The following is a 21974-nucleotide window of genomic DNA, read 5'->3' on the forward strand; positions in this document are numbered from 1 at the left end:
TTTGTTTCATCCAATTTTTATGATCTTTCCAAATTCTAAAGAGTCTGTTCTCTCGCTGCGATTGTGTAGTCGCTCAGTCGTGTCTGGCTCTTTTGCGACCCCATGGACTGTAGCCCGCCAGGCTCCTCCGTTCATGTAATTCTCCAGACAGGAATACTGGAGTGCATAGCCATGCCCTCCTCCAGGGGATCCTCCCAACTCAGGGACTGAACCCGCATCTCTTAACATCTCCTACACTGGCAGACGGGCTCTTTACCACTGAGCCACCTGGTCCTCCCTGTTGCTAGCACCCACCTATAGGAGTTTTCTTGTATTCACAAAGCATATTTGAGGGAACAAAGGCAGAGAGTTGACAATTGCATTCTGTCAAGGCATTTTTGGAGGTTATGAAGGAAGAGAAGTTCTCTTTTCCCTTCATGCTTCATGTATTCCCTTCAGGAATTCTTCTAGGAAGAGGAGAATTAACCATCCCTAATGTAACTGTCACTATCACCATTCTCACCCTTAAAAGCATACATGCCCCCGTGGTGGGGCTGCAGAGTCAAATACTGAGTGAGTTAAACAGATAATATACGCTTTGCTCTAGAAGCTTGTAATCCAACACTAAGAGCTCTGACATTAATCTGTGACACACTAACAAATGAACCTTAAACATGGATGTTAATTAATTGTGCAAACAAATTTCATGAAGAGCTTTTACTGACTTAGGAGAAGGAACCATTTTCAAACAGATTAGAAATATCATTTACATAAAGTCAAACCCATGAAATATAAACAGGGACTAAGCTGCTTTGATCCACTAATCATCTTTATCTGTTCATTAAGAATGTCTCTACACGACCACTTAGTACTATAGCTTCTTTATATAACTTGAAAGTTAGACAGAATTACTTGAAGTCTGTGATTCCAAGTTTTCCTTAAGTCAAATCATCCTTCATCTTGGTCCAAGTCAGTGAGATGTCTAAGGCTGACTATTAAAATGATGAGATTGTAAGTGCTGTCAGGGCAGAGATTCTGCCTGTATGTCCATCGCGGCAAGCCTAGTGCTCAGCACAGGGCCTGACACATAGGACTCTGTGACCCCATGGACTGTAGCCCACCAGGCTCCTCTGTCCATGGAATTCTCCACGCAAGAATACTAGAGCAGGCAGCCATTTCCTTCTCCAGGGGCTCTTCCGAGCCAGGGATGGAACTCTGGTCTTCCACATTGCAGGCAGATTCTTTACCATCTGAGCCATAGAAGATGCTCAATAAACATTTGCTGTGTGCCAAGTACTACTCTAGGTGCTGGGGATTCTGAGATATTCCCTGTGTGTGTGTGTACACTGTGCTTCAGCTCCAGGTACACTGAAGTTACCCCAAGTCTGCCCATCACTGCGGTCTCCAGAAAAGCTTCTGCCTCAAGAAGCACTTGGCGGCCAGCGATAACTCTGGGTGGAGGGCCTGGTTGGGGTGAGGGAGGAAAGTTGTTGCTGGAGACAGCTGGCAGTGGGATGAGAGGAGGGGAAAGTGGGGCACTCCTGGCTTGCTATGTGTCTACCCTGGCCCGTCACCGCCCTTTCCCTCTCAACCACGACTCTGAAAAAGGAAGCCTGTCCTCTACAGGATGAAGGTGGCTGGTTCCCAGTTCATTCTGCTGCCCTTATGGTCCCATTACTTTCTTGTCTCCACTCGAGTTTTTAAAGGTCACGTGAAACAGAAGGGAATAAAATGTCTCATGGGTCCTGACCCCTGGGTTTGACTCAGGAGGCACTGGGAAAGCTCCTGCTCCCTCAGGGCCTCAGTTTTCTTGGGAGTAACTGTAAACGAACCCACAAAAGGTGTCTTCGGGTCTCCTGAGGAAGTCCTTGGTGGTTGAAGATGAGAACTGGGGCTGGGCTGGGCTTGCTCCTCACTGGGCCTCAAAAACCCCAGCCCCGCCCCACCCCCAGGTTAAATAATTAAGTTACCAAATTGCCAAATTGAGAATTTGGCAATTCTTTATGTTCTATATGAAACTCCACTGTATTTCTTTGAAATGTTAATATGTAAATTATGCAACAGAGATAAATTGACAGGGATTTTTCCATACAGGTAAGAAGAATGCTGATGCTGGGAAAGATAGAAGGCAGGACAAGAAGGGGATCACAGAGGACGAGATGGGTGGATGGCATCACTGACTCGATGGACATGAGCTTGAGTAAGCTCTGGGAGATGGTGAAGGACAGGGCAGCCTGGCATGCTGCAGTCCATGGGGTTGCAAAGAGTTGGACATGACTGAGCAACTGAACAAAAACAAGAAGAACGCTGGGGAAGGAAGTGGCAACGCACTCCGGTATTTTTGCCTGGGAATATGCCTGCAAAATCCCACGGACAGATGGGCTACAGTCCCTGGGGTCTCGAAGAGTTGGACACAACTGAGCGACTCAGCACAAGAATGCAGTTCCTCATGGTAGTGGACTAGCAGGCGGTGAGAAAAGCATGAGCCTGGTAAATGGACCTCCGCTAAGTTCAGGCCACTGGTGCCACTGTGGAGAGTCATGGGTGTCTCGCACTCGGAGAAGCACATGCCTCCGAGGGAGGAGGCAGGAGGAGGTGTACTTCTTTACCTCTGGTTTCAATCACACGTGTTTTCAAGTTAAAGTATATAATGACACTGCCTTCCAGAAAGCATACCCCCTCCCGCTGTCACTTCCTCTCCACCAGTGCCTACATCTCCATGCTGAGCTGGAAAGCTGCTGCGAGGTCGATCGTCAGACAGAAGTCACACCTTCTGTCATCTTCTGAGACACTCAGCCTGATGACCCCACTTCCATGGACAAACTCTGGGCTTCCTGCAGTCCCAGCTGGCAATGTCACCCTTTCTCTCCCATTACTTCCATGGAAAAATGCCGGCTTCCTGCATTCCTGGCTGGTAATGTCACCCTTTCTCTCCCATTTAAAAGAGCACATTAGACTGCAAATGAGTGAGAGGGACAGTATTTTGCTTTTAAAAAAAGGGTATCATTTGTGAGCTTTAGTTTATGAATGACTTTAACATTAATTGTCGTCATACCTGGTCTTATGCTGCATATCTTACTTATTTGTCTATCTGATCACTACATATAGTACATCTTGGAATCAAGATCAAATCAGCGCCCCCCAGATTATTTTCATTCAAGGCTCGGCTCATCATGGATGGAAACAGTCCTTCTGCTGGTTAAGGCCCCTCCTGATGCCCTGATCGCTTTGTCTCAGAATTCCAGGAAGGGGCGCCGGGATGGGGGAAGCGGGGACAGAAGGTCCTCTGCTCGGGGCCCAGGTCCACCTGAACGTATATCTGCAACAACCATTTTAGAAACCACAGACTGGGCCACTGCCACAGATGGAGGAGGATGGTTTCTTATGTGGTTCATTTTGAGGCATCCTGGTCAGGGTCATAGTAGGGGTACATGGGTGCCCCAGGTTGGCTAATAGTCGGGTACCTCTTTAGAGTGACAGCATTTAAATACTGGTTCACATACATTCAGAAGAGAAGTAGGATGTCTTTTAGAGCAGCAGGGGAAAAGGAGACTGCAGTGGGAATTTGATGTCACTTTGTCCAGGGTGGTTCAGCTCTGGCACTAAAGTTCCAAACTCCTCTTAGCTAAAGCAAAGTCCACGCACACTTAAAAATAATTCAGAAGGTAAATTTTCTGTTATGTGTACCTTACCACAAATAAATTTTAAAAAAAAGTTTTTTTAAGCCTTGCAATTACTTGTACTCACCCTTTTTAGAAGGCAGTCTATCAGCCATCCAGTATGACCTCAGTATGCCCCCAAAGGGGTGCCACTACCACCCACGTGAGTCCTGCTCATGGGGTTTCCTCCAGTTCCTTCCATGGCTGGTGATGCTCAGCAGCCCTTGCAGGCTGAGCCCAGGCCACTGCCGTGCTGCCTGGCTTTCTGCTTCACCACTGGGCCTGGGAAAGTCCTATCTAATGCCATGGAGCATTCCAGGGTTGAATGCCTTCCAATAGAATAAGCATTATGCTCAGTCACAGAGTTGTGTCTTTGTGACCCTATGGACTGTAACACACCAGGCTCCTCTGTGTGATTTTCCAGGTAAGAATACTGGAGTGAGCTGCTATGTCCTTCTCCAGGGATCTTCCCGACTCAGGGATCGAACCTGCATCTCCTGAGTCTCCTGCATTGACAGGCAAATTCTTTTACCGCTGAGTCACCTGGGAAGCCCAAAATAAGCATTGCTTGGGACTAAAGAAGGAAGAAGGCACAGTAGAAATTCATTCATTGACTGATTTCACTTTCTTAAAGAAGGTACTAAACTGATTTGGGGGCTTTCCCTGATAGCTCAGTTGGTAAAGAATCTGCCTGCTATGTGGGAGACCTGGGTTCAATCCCTGGATTGGGAAGATCCCCTGAAGAAGGGAAAGGCAACCCACTCCAGTAGTCTGACCTGAAGAATTCCATGGACATGGGGTCACAAAGTCCATGGGGTCACAAAGAGTTGGACATGACTGAGTGACTTTCACTTTCACTTTCAAACTGATTTTTAAAAGTTGGACCATGTGTCTGACAGAGATGGAGGGAAGACCTATAGTAAAAATTACTGTGTGCAAAGACCAGAAAAAGCATGGCATGCTTGATACTTGGAGAGCAGTTTGGTGTGGTTGGTTAGTTGGAAATAGAGCGATTTAAAAAAAAAAGGAATATTGCTCTATTCAACATAATCTTAAAATGTAAACTCTGTTGGAAAGAGTAGCAGAGTAGATTAGCAAGTTAGTACTTTCAGTGGGTGGTGAAATTGGGGGTGGGAAGGTATGGGAGGAAGCAGGAGAAGAGAGAAAAGCAGGAAGGAAGAAGGGCAGAGGGTGTGGGGTAAACTCCAGAAGGACCACTAGTCAGGCTGAGGCCACTGAAGGCCGTGAACCTGGGAATAACCACACTGAGGGTCAAGGGGAAAGGGAATCAGTGACATAAATGAGGAAAGTCTTCCAGGAGTTATGTATGGATGTGCGAGTTGGACCATAAAGAATGCCGAGTGCTGAAGAATTGATGTTTTCAAACTGTGGTGCTGGAGAAGACTCTTGAGAGTCCCTTGGACTGCAAGGAGATCAAACCTGTCAATCCTAAAGGATATCAACCCTGAATATTCATTAAAGGACTGACTCTGAAGCTGAAGATCCAATACTTTGGCCACCTGATGCAGAGAGCCCACTTACTGGAAAAGAACCTGATGCTGAGAAAGACTGAGGGCAGGAGGAGAAGAGGGTGACATGGGATGAGATGGTTGGATGGCATCATCAACTCAAGAGTTTAAGCAAACTCTTGGAGGTAGTGAAGGACAGGAAAGCCTGGTGTGCTGCAGTCCATGCAGTCACAAAGAGTCAGACAAGACCAAGTGACTGAACAACAGCAACAACAAATAAGGAAAATCTTAGTCCACATAGTCGAGCAGCCACTCGCCTCAGCAAGACCTGCAGCTTCCAAAACGAGCGCTGTTGAGTCAGCGGTGAGAGACTGGCAAGGTGGCATGGTCCAGCCTACTTGTGATGACAGCAAAAGAAAGGAAACAACCGCCCCTTTCTTCAGCTAAATGTTTTTATAAGTCCCAGGTTATTTACCCATTAAAGAGTAAACTATATGTCACTTCACCCAGACGTTCATCCCAGCAGAGAGAGTTAAGAGATGACATCTAAAAACAAAGTTATCCTAAACACAGCTGAGCCAGGTCTTGAGATGGTGTCCCTACATCTCATTAAGTACCTCATTTCTAAGTAACTGTAACAATTCAAAATTGCATTTCTTGGCTAGAATGGCACACAGCAAATGCTCCCCAGAAATCCCATCAGTGGTCTGGTTCAAAAGAAGAACTTGTGATTTCTCTAAAGGGGAGGAACAGTGAAAGTGTTGCAGGGAAATGACCTAGCATCTTTATGTCTTATTTCTGTACGGTCTCTTGGTCTCTCCTGCTTCTGCCTTCCATCTTTTGTGCTTTGGGGTTCCTTCTTTAATTGGTTACAGTTCTGTCAATCAATACAAGGCTGAGGTTTTTTTTGTCCCCTCCTGCCAAAATCAAACCACATCTCCAATAGATGGAATGTCTTAATTTACCACTTAGTATATGTAACCAAAGGAAAATTTTACAGTACTTCCCAATGAATTTCATTTTGTCTCCTCTCCCTGTCACCTTCTGGTTTTAATTATCCAACTGAGCCCCCATTCTCTTCCTTGCTTTTGACACAGAACCCCACAGTTGAAACCTGAGTGGATATGGCCCAGGTGCCTACCTTGCCCAGGCCTGGGGTGTCCTTCACCTTGCTGACGGCTCTCAGCAGGCAGGGCGGGGCCGGGGGTGGGGACGTCTGGAGAATCCCGCTGAAGCTGGTGGCAAAGAGAGGTGGCTCGGTAACAGAAGAAGTGGAAGGCCGATGTTTCTTCTTCTTAGATGAGAGATTTAACTTCTGGGCAGCTCTGGAGGGAAAAAGAAAAAAAGACCATAAAGGAAAAAGTATGGCACAATCAGATATGCTAGGGTCACTTTTTGTCCTTTCCCTTAAAGAAGCCCCTAGTTCTTACTGCAGTAAACAGTTCTCTCTCTTCCTCCAAGGGCCAGGTGGTAGCCCCTAATTGTGACCAAGTGAATCCAGTGTTGTGCACGCCATGCTAAACCGCTTCAGTCATGTCCGGCTCAGTGCGACCCTATGGACTGCAGCCTGCCAGGGCCCTCTGTCCATGGAATTCTCTAGGCAACAATACTGGAATGGGCTGCCATTTCCTCCTCCAGGGGGAAATCTTCCTGACCCAAGGATCAAACCCACGTCTCTTATGTTTCCTGCACTGAAAGGCAGGTTCTTTACCACTAGCGCCGTGAGTGAACCCAGGGAGCTGCCCGATCCTTCATATGGCAGAACAACGCCATGACCTCACAAGGTTCCGCAGCCTCCATCCACAAAGAACTGCTTATTATCCACAAACACTCAGCTTAAGCATGAATAAAGCTGGCCATCTTTGGGGATAAACAATACCAATTAGGTTAATCATTTCATAACTTCTGGTATAAACTCAAGTGTGAGAGACCTTACGAACTTCTTAGAAACTCTAACACATTGTAAAATCCAGACTGGTCTGAGGAAGAACCACGTGGTGACCGTTCAAGGTATGCTGTGGATGTGATTGTGGAAGAAAAACACAGACCCCAGTGCAGTAAGGAAATATAAATCAAGCTGTTAAAGAAACATAACACCTAATCAGGATAAACTGCAGCCAAGGTGTCGGGTCCTGAGACAAGGGGCAGCTCGTGAGGAAAGCAAGCTTTTTGCAGGGTGCTCTTTCGCTACAAAATGCAATTCATGGGCAAGAGCAAGGGGTGACGGAGTCAGAACTCACAAAGGTGGTAGAGGACGCAAACGAAAAGGTGGGCGGGAGGGCACTACTGTCATTAACAACAATTGTTATTCTCATCACATCTTCCCTCGTTAGAATGTCCTATAACACCTGAAATAGGGCAGTCGTATCATAGAGGAGAGTGGGGAGTAAGGCAAAGGCACGGACTATAACATACTCACTTCTGGATTCATTCTTGGTGTTTTCACCCTATATTCCTGTTCTAAGAATTCCAGTTTCCTTACCAAAGGTGAAGAAACATTTTAGCTGCTGCTTAAATCAAATGCTATTTTGTTTTGATGTATTCTACACATCAAAACCTTATAATCCATCCCGTGTTTTTACCAACTGCATAACAGGTCACAAGCAAAGTAGCTCAAAAAGATTAAATCAGCATTGTTTCCACCCCTCCCCACTTCCCACCACCTTCCCTCTTCATGTATGAATCTTAAAGCTGTGGACTGGTTAATTTTAATTTTGTATCAGTAACTGTCATGCTTTTGACACATCCCCTTGAGCTACAAAATGGCCACTACACAAATACAGCAAATAGAATTACCACTTCAAAGCTTAATTTTTTTTCTTAGCTGTGAAATTGAACATCTCTTTTCACAAGAGTGATTTTCAGAGGAATGGTGCGTGAGGAATGGCAGATTTTGATGGAATGATGCCCTAACAGTCCCAATGCCAGACTTAGGGGCCTCTATAGTGAATCTATGTAAGATGATGGAAAATGAAGGGCACTAGAAGGAGATTTCCTCAGTACTTTCTTTCCCCAATCAGAAAAAAGAAAACCCACCTAGGACTAATTTTTCTCATGCTTTCGTTGCCACTGTTTCTGATACTACCCCTCTAAAATTAAAGGTGAAGTGGGATTGTTCGGTGACCGGTCTGCTGTATCTCTTGGTAGTTTTCGTTACTCTGTGAGATTTTCTCCTTGAACAAACAGTGATTCATCCAGAGGTGTGTGTGTGGACATCACATTCTACTGATAGCAACCGCTTACTGCTTTCAAGTCAGGGTGTCCACAGACATAGGAGCGTTAGGAAGAAGGGCGAAGATGATGATCTGCTAGGAACTGAATGGATCACGTGCTTATCCATTCACATTAGAATTCTTTCAGATGGCGGTAAAAGGACCAAGGAGTTGCTGTGCTTCACACTTCCCCACCAGTTCGGGGTTCCCAGTCCAAAAGTGGGGACAGAGAGGAGAAGGCAGTGACACTTTGAAAGGCAGCTCGGAAGAGACGCTGGTTTTTTCTCATTTCTCTTATCTGTACTACCCATGCCCATTTACAAACAGACCCTGCAGAAGAGGAAAGAGAGGGTCCTTGAAATTAAAGTGTATAAAGGGCATTCCCAAGGAGCCAAGGTTTCATTCCTCCTGATATTAACATAACATTTAATATTTGATATTACTGCTACTGCTAAGTCACTTCAGTCGTGTCCGACTCTGTGCGACCCCATAGACAGCAGCCCACCAAGCTCCCCTGCCCCTGGGATTCTCCAGGCAAGAACACTGGAGTAGGTTGCCATGTCCTTCTCCAGTGCATGAAAGTGAAAAGTGAAAGTGAAGTCGGTCAGTCGCATCCAACTCTTAGCGACCCCATGGACTGCAGCCCACCAGGCTCCTCCATCCATGGGATTTTCCAGGCAAGAGTACTGGAGTGGGGTGCCATTGCCTTCTCCTTGATATTAATATAATATCAAAATTTTGCTCTATTACCAGATCAATCCCAACAGCACACAAACATGCTGTTATTTCTCCTGTCTTCAGAAATAAAACACAGGTCTTTCTCTTCATTCTTCTTACCCAGCCAGCTACCGTTCTGTTTTCTTGCTCATCTTTGCAGCCAAATTCATGGAAACTGTTGCCTACACTTGTTTTCTCCAGTTCACCTCCTCCCATTGCCTATAAACTCATCCCAACCAGGCATCCAGCCCATATCTAATCTGACACAGCTCTTGTCAAGGCCACAAATGACCTCATGCTTGCTAAATGTCATGGTCCTCAGCCCATTTTACTTGACCTATCAGAGGTCCTTCTGATACCCTACTCAGGCCAATATTTTGAATCTCAGCAAACTTTGTGAAGAAGATACTAATAGTATGCCCATCTAACAGACAAATAAACGAGTCTTCAAGAGTTAAATCCAAAGTCCTTTGAGTATCTGACTTTATTTGAACATCTAGCTTCTTCAGCTACTAGGTAGATGATAGGTAAGTTACTTAAATTCTGAAAATGTTTATATAAAGGTCCAGCATAGCACCTGAGCATATAGCTGGTACTTAGTAATATTATCATCATCATTATCATTATTACACATATTATTATCGAGCCTCAGTTCTGCAGAGTAAGACAGAACAAAAAAATTATCTACCTTTATAGACATTTGTGAAATTTAAATAAGAGTGCAGGTAAAGGGTTTAGTATACAGGAGGTACTTAATAGATGGTACTTTGAAGGAATATAATAATAAACAGTGGAACTGAGACTGAATCTAGGTCTCTGTTTCCCATATTGCATCAGATCATCTCTGAACAGGTAGAAAAACAGGCAGGTGAAATGCAAGGGCATTTGTGGGGTATAAGTAAAGGGGACGTCTTTCTAAAAATCAGAGTAACCCGTTAGTGATGGGTCTGCTTCTTGAAATAGCTTTTATCATCGAAAGTGTCCAAGTAGTGGCTAGAAAGCCATTTACAGGGAATACCAGGGAGATGAAAGCAGGCACTGGGAACATGGTATGATTTCCAAAATTTCTTCCGATGCAAAAACACTGAAATGATCCCTGAAATCTCTATTCCATTCAGGGAAGCTTCTGTTGGCTTCAATGCAGAAAAACAGTAATGCAGGAAATTATTTGAGAATACATAAAAACTACTTTCTTCCCAAAACATATACATATATGAAACTTCAAGGGGGAAACTTTACTCACATCACAGTTACAAAAAAAAAAAAAATACAAAACCTGAAACATATATATGAAATAAAGAGTATTCTAGAACTTAGAAATCACAGTTTAGAGCCATATATTACATAAGGACATTTTATTTTCATTTTGACATCATCCTAACCAGCTATTTGATCTCTATTTTATATGTTTCAATTTCTTGGAAGCCAGCAGCTTCTGCTGTTTTTACAGAGCACTTCAATGACACACAGATGGGTCAAGTTTGAGGGACAGAAATCATTCATATATACTTGTATTATTCAGTGACATAAAGGAGCAGAAGTCATGAAAGAATTGAAAAGGTAAAGACATTTTGGCTAGCAATTATTTTGTGTAATTAATGCCTCACAAGTTCTTTTTTTTTTTTTTGTAGGGAGAGGAACAGATGAGTATGTCATTTGATAAGATTTTAAACAACAAAAAGTTAACCTAAAAACTGTGAGAAGTAATATTTACTTGACTCATTCTTGGCATGGACTGTATCACATATTCCCTACAGCTATACAGCCCTGCACACATCTGTAACTATCTCTGGGCTTCACTTAATTCTCTGAACCTTATTTCAATTAAAAAAAAAAAAAGGTAGCCTCTCTAGCAGGATGAAATTAATATTCACTGAACAGCTATAAAGAAAGTGACGCCACACGAAGCAATATCAGTCTGTGAGGAGAGGAGCCATAATGTGAACTTGGCAGGAATTTAAACCTAGCGAGCTCAGTTCTTCCCTCTGGGCTCTACCCTTTCTCTCCATCCTTACCCGTCTCACACAGGAGACAATTACCCTAACACATCAGTGTGATGCCATCTGAATTCAGGAATCAGTTTAGAATTGAGATGACCTTCAAAGGGGATGGTTCCTTGTTCCCCCTGGCCAGATCTACCCAGATCAAAAAGAAAGAGGTAAATAATTATCTAGTGAATTTAATTGGTTTAGGTGGGGGAGAGCTTTGGATCTCAGTTATACAGATCAGAGGGGGGAACTTATGGGGTATCTTTTTCTTTTTTTTGCATTTGTGTGATAGACTATTTGACCTTGGATTTTCAGAATTACGGAGTGTTTAAACGGCAAGCCCTTCATTCTAAATGCATCCCATGAGAATTAAGTTGGGGTCTACCCTGCTTACTCTCTAGAGTTTACTAAAATATTGCCCTAACAATATTGTAAGAACTGTTAGCTTCATGAAGAATAGAACTCTCCTTAGAGAATATCAAGCAGGAATATCAGGTAGTACCGTTGTTTTCTTAAGGATTCTTCATCCTTTAAAAAATTCTAGTACCGTGTTTGCTAACAATACTCAGAGCATTTCATCCTGTCTGAAGGGGGTGTTCAACTGTGAGATGATCATATAGGTGGGTGAAAGCTTCATGAAAATTAAGAGGTCATTCAAATTGGGTTCAAATAAGTTGAATCCAAGAAATTGACTGGTGAGACATCATCTGAAAAACTGCTCAAGAGGAGGGCAGGGTGAGGCCCTTAGAACTGCCCCATCTGTTGCCCAGAGAGGGTCCTGACCCAGGAGGGAGATGAGAGTGGTAAAATCGCCAGCGTCAGCAGGTAAAAAGACAATCTGCATGGCAATTTAATGTGAAATGGCCAGGGTTGTCATAGGCTCCGATGGCTTATGTGCCATTATAAAATATTTCAATGCTCTGAGGATTAAGACTGTCTGGTAAATGAGCAATGACGTGACAGATCACAGCAGCTCCCAGGAAATCCATGGGGTCAGTGACACCGGGGTAGGAGAAAATACAACAGATTATAAATAGGGAGGATGTGTGACAAGAACCAGTGGTCTGAGGCAAAGCCCTCTGGAAATAGTTAAGATATCCATCTACATGTTAAAAAAAAAAATCAGTTAGGCTTCATTTTGAAATAATGCCTATTCAAAAGTATTCTGGCACTGCCATGAAGCACGTTACTCATTCTGGAAATTCTCCAAACAGGGAATAAAAAGCGTCCTCCTTCACCTTTCCATTTTCTAATTGGCTGTCACTGAGGTCATTTCCATGCCTCCGGAGACCAAAAAGCATATGGGTCTTGGGGTTTTTCAGATTTTTATGTAAATGATCCATTTCATTAGTGTAGGAAGATAATTCATGACATGACTTCAAATAAAATATTTACTGCTAGGAGGCAAAACATGGCTGACGGTTAACCTCAAACAATATTGCATTAAGACACGGCAGCCAGACACTATTATAATTTGAAAATAGATTGATTTTTGCAACTTGCTGCACAGCATTCACCTAGAGTGAGAATCTCTATGAATTTACCCTTATTCTTCTCTTAAAACTTTACCCATTCAAGGCTTCTACAAGTTGCCCTTATCAACTCATTGAGGCTTCAGCAATTGAGAGGCAATTGAGAGCCTATGTCTTATGTCTTAACACTTAATGAGATGCTGCTGTGCAGTGTGGTCTTTCCTTCTGGATGCTATTAGTGTTGACTCTATCACTGCATTATTAGTGATGTGATAATAGCAGAAATAAAGTATACAATAAACGTAATATACTTGAATCATCCCGAAACAATCTCCACGACCCCCGGTCCATGGAAAAATTGTCTGCCGTGAAACCAGTTCCTGATGCCAAAAGGGTTGGGGACCATGGTGTGTATCCACTCAGGGCTTCTTAATTGATTCAGCCTTTGGAGTTACAGGAACATATGCAAAGTCCCAAGACTATGTATCTGAAGTTCTAGAAATGCTCAGACCTTGGAATGTTTCACTCTTTCTAAAGCCTTTTTTACACACTCTCACATCCATCACACTCAGTCCTCTGAGACAAGCAGAGAAGGTGTTTGTACCACAAAGTACAGACGTAAAAAGCCAGGGAGGCACAGAAGTTACCTGATTTTACCTCTAGTCACAGGACTCGTGATTCTCATAACCGAGATGAGGATTTGCATTTTCTGCTTTAGACTTGGGGTCAGTCTACCACTTCATGCTGTTACGCAATGTGATAAATAGAAGCACTTATTTTATTTCATTTGGGCAATATAAAACCAAATGATAATCATGTGCCTAATAACGAAGACAGAAAAAAAGCAGTTACATAGTTTTGTATGTAACTCAAATCAAATCATATATAAGCATTTACCAATTACTGATCTAGTTGCTTAGCAACATACCTTCTCATCACAGGGGGGGAAAATGCCTCAGCTGAGTGAGTCAGGTCATGCCCAGAATTAGGATATGAAAGGCAAATTATATGAAAATGGTTTCTCGACTCCTACAATCCCAACCCAGAGCGAGTCTTTGCATGACAGTAACACCACCACAACCACCACCACGCACCATTCTTCCGTGCCATTCTCCACTGCCTCATACCTCTCCTACAGACACAAAAAGGATGCTGGAAACTGCTTAGAATGCAGCTCAGCGCTCTGGAAACCGAATCAATCAATCAGTGACAACTATATACTAAAGAACTATGCTTCCCTGGTAGCTCAGTCAATAAAGAATCTGCCTGCAGGGCAGGAGACCCGAGTTCAATCCCTGGGTCAGGAAGATCCCCTGGAGAAGGCAACCCACTCCATTATCCTTGCCTGGAAAATCCCACAGACAGAGGAGCCTGGTGGGCTGCAGTCCACAGGGTCGCAAAGAGTCAGGCATGACTGAGTGACTAACACTTTCACTTTCAAAGAACTATGCAATTAATAGGCTATGCATGTCAGTCACCTCTGAGTCACCCCACAGGTGCTCTGTGTCCAAGAGTCTACTCCTAAGTTGCGGCTATGAGAGGAATCCACACCACTCAATATTATTGAGAACTTCCACTGGCTCCCTAGAAGCTCGGAGAAGGTAGAAGCTTTACCTGAACTGCACATCATTCACTCATGCCTAGAGGTGCAAAATGGGGAAAAAACAAAATTTAAAAACCATACTGTTAGTGAATACTGCTAATCCATTCGTGTCTGGATTTTTTATGGTCAAAGTGAGAATAATAGAGGTGAATGAAAATACAACTACAGGCAAAAACAACGGGATGAAGAGAAGCCCTTTCATAAACTAACTTTTCTTTTACGAAAGCTATTCAAAGTAAAAATCTTCTCCTTTGCTGAAAGCCAGGTACCTAAGAAAGTGTTTGCTGAGCCAAGATCCTTATGTGAAAATAGAAATGTTTTCATATGCTCAAATAAAGCAGGAGATGTTTAATAATAAAAGAATTAGCCATTGACATGGAAGGCTAAGGGCTTCCCTGGTGGCTCAGATGGTAAAATAATCCACCTACAATGCAGAAGACTTGGGTTAGATCCCTGGGTTGGGAAGATCCTCTGGAGAAGGGAATGGCAACCCACTGCAGTATTTTTGCCTGGAGAATTCCATGAACAGAGGAGCCTGACGGGCTACAGTCCATGAGGTTGCAATGAGTCGGACATGGCTGAACAACTAAGCACGCACACATGGAAGGCTAAACAGGAGTACAAAGGATGAATCTGTTATTTCCTGGCTGAGGCAATGTGGACTGTAGGAACACAGACACACACTGTGTCAGTGGCAGAATTTAAGTCCTGCTGAGGCCCTTTGCCTCCCTCTCTCTGATGCTCCGTTTTCTCAGGGCTCAGGTAAGCTTCCTTGGTGTCTACAGGGATTTGGAACATTTTAAGAAAGACTCTTCCACTCGTCTTGCTGGGAGTTAAGCCCTTTCAGCTCATTATACAGCAGCTGCTGCTTGCACTGTGTAGGCCCCCAAGCTCCGCTCACCTCAGGCGCCCGGCAGCGGGATACCAGACATGGAGGCCGATCTTGGCAGCTTCCTGAATACTTCATGTGATGGGGCTTTGAGGGAGTGCCTTCACTAATGGCCGAGACGCCATCTTTGGGAGGCTAGGTTCCAGGGCCCGAAAGAAGGCTGGGAACCTCTGCTCTAACGAACTTAATCGCGTCTGGAACTTGACAGTTGGTGCCATACTCTTTTGGCAGCTTAGGGACATGTGGGCTTTCTTATTACACTTTTCTATTTCTGTGTGTCCAGCAAACCCAGTAGGTTAGACCAGAACACTGCTAAGACAACCAGCTTCAGGTCAAACCTAGAGGAAAACACATTAGAAAGAGGGAATTTCTGTGTCCGAGACTCAGTGACCTCAGAAAGATGCAACTCGCTTCAGGCCTCATCAATCTTTCATATTTTGAGAGGGCTCTCCACTCTTTCAAGGACACTGGAAGACTGAATAAACCAAAAATGGTTCTAGACTGGTGTGTAATATAAAGATCTACAGCAGTGGTCCCCAGCCTTTTTGGCACCAGGGACCAGTTTCATGGAAGACAATTTTTCCACAGATCGGGGGGCCGGGGGATGGTTTCAGAATGATTCAAGTGCATTACACTTACTGTGCACTTCATTTCTATTATTACTACATCAGCTCAACCTCAGATCTTCAGTCAGATCTTCAGGCATTAGATCCTGGAAGTCTAAAGAACATACTGCCAATTTGTAAGCTGCCTTTGACACCATGTGGAAGAGGAAATGGCCACCCATTTCAGTATACTTGCCTTGGGAATTTTCCACGGACAGAGGAGCCTGGCGGGCTATAGTCCATGGGATTGCAAAGAGGCGGACACAACTTAGCAACATGTATGACATGTATGACGTACATATTTGTTTGTGACTCCACAGCTGTTAGCTTCTTTATTTCACTGCTTCACTCCACGCAGATGCACAAAGCTACACTTTCTTCTCGCCTGCTGACCTGACTCAGTAGACTCCAACTAGCCAGGGCACATACCTAAGAACTTTACCAGGGATGGAAAAAGTCTAACGGGCACAGAAGCCTGGAGGTGTGCCTCCAGGATCCTCTACTCCAAAGGTGTTCACTACAGATGTCCTGGACGAGGCCACGTGAGGGGACAGCACAAGGCAAGCCCGCTGCCCCATCCAGGTGGGACACAGCCTTGCCCGCTCTCTGACCGGTGGCAGTGCCCACGAGCCTGGGTTTGAGGACATAGCCCAGCTGCACTTCAAATCTCCCTGCTCCTGCTCTACAGACTGTGCCAAGCCTAGGTCTTGGTCTTCCCGGACTCCTAACCTGGCTTCCTGATCTCCTGCATCTTGCCTTCTGCTTGCCGACTTGGCTTCAGCTTAGAAACCCTCTGCTTCGGCAGATCTGTAGGTCCCCGGCCTGATCTGCCCAACCAAGCCTCCACATTAGTACCTGGGAAACCAGCTAGTTTCTAACCTCCTCCAGAGTCAGGCCTTTGCAAACCGGGCTCAGCAAATAAAAGAACTGTAAACACCGAGGCCATCGGACCCTAGTCAGTACAACTGTAGTTGAAAAATCCATCCCAAACTAGGCATATATGATTGTAGTTAATTGCCAGTACTGCTATCTTTCACAAACATGAATAATTGAGAACTAGCTGGTCTTCTTGATTGGAACTGATAAACTCATGTATCTACAACTAGCTATTTTAGCTGCTTATAAATATAGACAGACAAAAAGACAATCATAGGCTAATTAAAGCCTATTCCTTAGGGATGCTTGTGTTCGATTTTTCTGCAGAGAAACAATTGTCCATAATATATGTATGGATATTGACTACATTGCAAGAAATAGCTAACTAAAATTAAGATTCCTTCAAGGAATGAGCATATTCCAGATAATTTGATTTCAAGAATCTAATGAATCTAATGTTCTTTTCATTACATCATGCAGCCTTTTAGATGCTAACTCCAGTAGTTTCTAGTTAAATCATTTATATATATGCTAATGTAATGTTCAAAGGAAGAAACCACATGATCTACCATAAACAGAGAGCCCATTTAAAAGCCAAGGGTGACCACTAATTCCCTAGTTTCCTCTCATATTTATCTTCCTTAGCTGTTTGGTAGAAAATTATCTTAAAAAGCATAAGAAACTGAAAAGCAGTTGTTCATTTAATGTCTTTATTTTAAAAGAAACAGTGCTTTATCCTCACTTTCCCCATATTTTGATCATGTGAAATTAAAAACTGCCATGAAATTACATACTTCAGATATAATTTGCTGCCTGAAGCAGCGAGCTGCTATCAAGGTGTGATAGCTAGAAATGGACAGCAATTGCAGAGAAAACAAAGCCTTTAATCTGTAACTCTTTGCTGAATACCTGTAGCTCTCTCACAGCAAAGATAATTAATTGTCAATGCTGGGTGACACACTCTGGTTTGGGGGCTTCTTGGTTAATTAAATGTGATGATATGTTAGTTTTGTTTGCTAATGGAAGTAATTTCTTTTTTCCCCTTTAATATCAATGTTTCTTTTTATTTAACAAATTATTTGGTATAGCTGAAATCTGAAGAAATCATTAAGTAAGTTATTTCAAAGAAAAACAATCTGCTAGGGGTCTCTGCATTAAAAAAGAGTAGGAACCAGACACAGCAGCGGTTCAGAATGCCCGCCCTCCACCTCTGTTGCAAGGTCAGGCAAGCCCTGATTCGGGGCAATCTTCTAGACTGCTGATACCTCAGCAGCCCCACTTGAGGGAGAGAGGTAGAAAGAAACTCACACCCCTTCCTCTCGTATTTATTCTACTGCCAGGTCACTTGGAAGGGAGTCTATGCAGATTGTTGAAAAACATGGCAAATTCACATTGCAGATATACACTATCATGGGTAAAATAGGCAGTTAGTGGGAAGCTGCTACATAGCACAGGGAACTCAGCTTGGTACTCTGTGATGACCTGGAGGGGTGGGAGGAAGGTCCAAGAGGGAAGAGATACACGTATACACATGACTGATTCATGGTGTTGTGCAGCAGAAACTAATACAACATTGTAAAGCAATTATACTCCACTTAAAAAAATACATAGGTGAACTCATCATAGGCATGTTCAAAGGCTCCAAAGCAGAGGAAAGGAGGCAGCTTTTGTTTTCAATGAAGTTAGAAGCCATCTCCATGCAGCAGACAGCATAGATGAGAGATTACTCCAGAGCAAATTAACTTGTGAAAGGAGGAAGCGTCTATGATAATCATGGCCACTTAGGACTGCAGGGGTTGGCAGAAAGGAAGGAAATTCTCACACATGATACAACATGGGTGAACCTTAAGGACATTATGCTTAGTCAAATAAGTCAGGCACAAAAAGACAAATACCGTATGATTCTTCTTGTGTGTGGTACCTCGAGTAGTCAAAACCAGAGAGACAAACAGCGGCATTGTGGTTACCAGGGACTGAGGGAGGCAGGGGATGAGGAGCTACTGTTTCAAGGGGATGGAGTTTCAGTTTGGTAAGATGAAGAGGTCTGGAGATAGATGGTGGAGATGCCACACAACAACACGCTGCTGCTGCTGCTAAGTCGCTTCAGTCGTGTCCGACTCTGTGCGACCCCATAGACGGCAGCCCATCAGGCTCCTCCGTCCCTGGGATTCTCCAGGCAAGAACACTGGAGTGGGTTGCCATTTCCTTATCCAGTGCATAAAAGTGAAAAGTGAAAGTGAAGTCGCTCAGTCGTGTCCAACTCCTAGTGACCCCATGGACTGCAGCCCACCAGGCTCCTCCATCCACGGGATTTGCCAGGCAAGAGTACTGGAGTGGGGTGCCATCGCCTTCTCCAACAACAACATGAGTGGACTTAATACTACTGAACTGTATATTTAAAAATAGGATGGGTAAGTGTTAGTTGCTCAGTCGTGTCTGACTCTTTGCAACCCCATGGACTCTAGCCCACAAGGTCCTCTGTCCATAGACTTCTCCAGGCAAGAACACTGGATTGGGTTGCCATTCCCTTCTTCAAGGATGGGTAAAGTTACGTATATTTTACCACAATAAAATTTTAGTTTATGGTTTGTTTCCAGATTTCAGCATCAGAAAACAACAACAAATTATGGGGGCAATTCTTTTGGTGACTTTGCATCAAGACTGCTAACAAAGATCTGTGCTTTATTTTTTGTTGCATGTTCTTGCTTATTTGATGATTCTACATGAGCGAGGCAGTTACGCTAGGAAACAGCCTGGGCAGGAAACAGGAGGTAGGTCTGGGTGCCTGTCTCCACTGCCAGGACATGGATTTGACGACCAAGGATGGATGCTCTCAAACCCATCCCTTTGCACACTGCATCTGGGGTTGTTGAAATCTGGACATGTACATGTGTGTGCATGTTAGTGTGTGTGTGTGTGTGTGTGTGTGTGTAGCATGGGTATGGAGGGAGGAGGCAGGGAGAATAATAAAGAAATTAAATAATATAGAATAATAAAAAGATAATGCAGTGGATTCCTCCCAAGTAATTCACATCTCTCTCAGCTAAAGTCTTTATTGGGACTTCCCTGGTGGTCCAGTGGTTAAGAATCTGCCTGCCAGTGCAGCGAACACGAGTTTGATCCCTGGTCCAGCAAGATCCTACATGCCACAGGGCAACTGAGCCCAGGAGCCACAGTTACTGAAGCCTGCACACCCTAGAGCCTGTGCTCCACAACAAGAGAAGCCGCCACAATGAGAAGCCCGCACTGAAACTAGAGCGTAGCCCCGACTCACCATAACTAGAAAAAACCTGCATGCAGCAACAAAGACCCAGAGCAGCCCCCAAAATCAATTAATTAAAAAAATTAAGTCTTTATTACAGTCTTGCTACTTTTTTGTCTTATAGTTAAAAAGTATTTTTGAGAACAATGATCAAACAATTAATAATTAAACCGGTATAAAGAAAAAACTATTTTGAAATAAATTACAGGCAATGGAGAAATTTGTCAAAATACAAAGAGGATTTAGTTCAAATTTCCTGGTTAACTCCATAAGGAAACCTGAGCCATGTTAAACTGCATATTTTACTATTGTTTACTTTAGTGGGCCTATTATTTTTAGGCAGGTGAAATCTAAAATGGGTAAATTAAATTTTATATGCTGTAGTTACTCTTAGGTATTAGAATCCGAAGTTCAATGATCACCGTTTTTGCAGAATTGGAACATGACTACCTTAAGCACCCATATAGGTTTCAAGTACTATCTCAACTTACTTACACATTAATTATAACTATAGTTTCCTGACATTCAATCCTTGGCTAAGAATAAAATTCCTAGTTCTGATATTATTATAAAGATAATAATTACATTGGGCTTTGCAGATGGCTCAGCAGTAAAGAATTTGCCTGTAATGCAGGAGACCCAGGTTCGATCCCTGGGTTGGGAAGATCCCCTGGAAGACGAAATAGCAACACACTCCAGTATTCTTGCCTGGGAAATCCCATGGACAGAGGAGCCTGGCGGGCCTACAGTCCACGGGGTAGCAGAGTCAGACGCGACTGAGCACAATGTTTATATACTGATAGAGCACCTAGGAACGGGTGATGTGATCCTGTTCTCTAGCCCCAGATGCCATCCAGCTGTGTCTGTGAACAAAGTCACATGCCATTGGACAGAATGTAATGCATATTATATAACCAATCAATCACCTTCTCCTCCTGTGAATTCTTGCATTTACACAATATACTTTTACAAATTGCTTGTAATTTAAGTTTTTACAAATTGAATCTTATTTCACATTGATTTCCATTAAAATTTCAGAGCTACTTTATCTTTACAAATGATATTCAATTGAAAGTGGCTGGAAACTCTTTAAATTTCTATGTTTTCCCTCTACTCTGCCAAACAAATCACTAGCAAGCAATGCAAAGAGCCATTCAGTGCTGTATTCAAAGGTGCACAAAAGTGACTCTTAATGCATGACTAATTGCCAAGAAATGGCTAAGAAATATTTAAGAGTCTCTTAATTTTTACACTTGCCTTTGACTCCATAGACAGAAACCAGTTATTTTCAAGATACATAGTCTATGTCTAGAGCTTCATTTATGGTATTTGGATTCAAAAACTACTTGGCTTGGTTTTTCAGATTGGAGAATCTTCAGCATGAAGTTGGCAACTGAAGTTGTGTGAATGGACGTGAGATGGTCCAGGGAGGTGCAGAGAAGAATGAGAACTGAAAGTGACTCATAACAGAACCATCGGAAACCTCAGCATTTAATGAGTAGATGCAATAGGAGGTATCAAAGGAGTCTTAAAAAGAGCAGCCAGAGAGACGAGGGAAAAGATGGAACAAGACGTCGATAATGTTAATGTTACTAAGAGACCAAAAAAGACAGAGAGTGAAAAGTGTCCACTGGATTAGAATGAATAAATTCATCATCAACTTTGACCAGAATCAGAGGAGAGGTGGAGTTCATTCCAACAGACTGAGAAATAAATGGGGGCTATAAAGAAATAAAGATAAGGAGGTCTACACCATTGTTTTAAGAAACTATAGAAGGAAAAATATAAAAAATTATATTTTTAGGCTTCACCTAAATGCCTTGAGCTGAATTACGATGCTATGTATAGTTTTGTTTTTATAGAGGCTAACATAAAAGCATCCTTAAACATTTCTATAGCTTGTAAAAAGTAAATGTTTTTCATCTTGTTATCTATGCATTTATTATTCATTTTATTCTAAAAATACTTATTGAATACTTGCTATTTACAGGTAACTATGCTATTACCCACTGTTCTCTACATTAAAATTCCCTAAAAAAATCTCCACGGAAGACTAAGAGTCTCCAGACAAACTCTGTATCACTTTATTGGGTAAAAATAATAACTCAATATGAAAAACAGGCTTTGGAGTCAGAGTGTGTGTGCGCTCAGTTGCTCAGTCTGACTGTTTGTGACCCCACAGGTTATAGCCCACCAGGCTCCTCTGTCCATGGGATATTCCTGACAAGAATACTGGAGTGGCT

At 43.2% G+C, this 21974-nt stretch overlaps 1 protein-coding gene across 1 annotated transcript in view; it reads right to left on the reverse strand.

The window, feature by feature from the left end:
* Positions 1-21974, reverse strand: part of KIF26B (kinesin family member 26B) — a 508250-nt gene that overhangs the window by 142128 nt on the left and 344148 nt on the right. The window contains exon 5 of the mRNA XM_068986463.1: positions 6249-6432. Within this exon, the coding sequence (XP_068842564.1) occupies positions 6249-6432 (184 nt within the window). The remainder of the gene's footprint in view (positions 1-6248; positions 6433-21974) is intronic.

The sequence above is a fragment of the Capricornis sumatraensis genome, chromosome 14 (assembly GCF_032405125.1).
Source record: "Capricornis sumatraensis isolate serow.1 chromosome 14, serow.2, whole genome shotgun sequence".
Lineage (NCBI taxonomy): Eukaryota > Metazoa > Chordata > Mammalia > Artiodactyla > Bovidae > Capricornis > Capricornis sumatraensis.